The sequence below is a fragment of the Seriola lalandi genome, unplaced genomic scaffold (genome assembly GCF_002814215.2).
Source record: "Seriola lalandi dorsalis isolate HSWRI2012SDOR001 ecotype SW California unplaced genomic scaffold, Sedor1 jcf7180001987255, whole genome shotgun sequence".
In the NCBI taxonomy this organism is placed as follows: domain Eukaryota; kingdom Metazoa; phylum Chordata; class Actinopteri; order Carangiformes; family Carangidae; genus Seriola; species Seriola lalandi.
The window spans coordinates 1-638 of record NW_019457921.1 but is presented as its reverse complement, the minus strand read 5'-3'; the positions used below and the strand labels follow the sequence as shown (position 1 = coordinate 638).

General features: G+C 48.0%; 1 protein-coding gene across 1 annotated transcript; it reads right to left on the bottom strand.

Annotated features, from left to right (window-relative positions):
- Positions 1–13: 13 nt before the first annotated feature.
- On the bottom strand, positions 14–587 carry LOC111660169 (large ribosomal subunit protein uL5-like). The gene is made up of 2 exons (XM_023413336.2): positions 406–587; positions 14–216 (listed from the first exon to the last, which is right to left on the bottom strand). Exons 1-2 carry the CDS (start codon positions 527–529, stop codon positions 32–34), a joined length of 309 nt encoding a protein of 102 aa, XP_023269104.2. The 5' UTR covers positions 530–587; the 3' UTR covers positions 14–31.
- Positions 588–638: the final 51 nt, after the last annotated feature.

Below are 638 nucleotides of genomic sequence, written 5' to 3'. Positions count from 1 at the left end.
TCTTACTCTTCAGCCATCTAAAATACACAAACTACATTTTAGACAAGGGAACTGAACTCTTCAGTTGTAACATATGATAAGGAGCCAGGAGTAGACATGACTTGCTCACCTTGAGTCCCTTCTCCAGGATCTCCTCTGCTTTGGCTCCACGGACGGTGCAATGGACAGCAATCTTTTCATTTCTGCGGATACCGAAGGATCTCACAGTGTAGCGGGCTGCAAGTGGAGGACAGAACAATGTCAACTTCACACACAGCAGTAAGACATGATACCTGCAAATACAGTTCCCTTCCTGTAGTCTATTCAGACAATTCCCTCTCTATCAACTATTGGTTGCTAATTCACCTTTAAGAGTATATGTACTAGATAAAATAACCACAGCTTACACAAACTATTACAACTCACCCTTAGAGAAGACGGGAGTCTGGCCTGTGAGTTGCTCCAGCACTTTAGCAGCTCGGGTCAGCCTGTCTCCGCTCTCGCCGACGCAGATGTTCAGGCAGAGCTTGCGGATGCGGAGCTCTCGCATGGGGTTCTCCTTCTTCTCACCCTGGTCCTAAGGAGCACAAGACAGAGGCTGTTAAAACGTGGGAACTGGCGAGTCACTGTAGACCTCCACGGAAACCAACGCCTCGTCA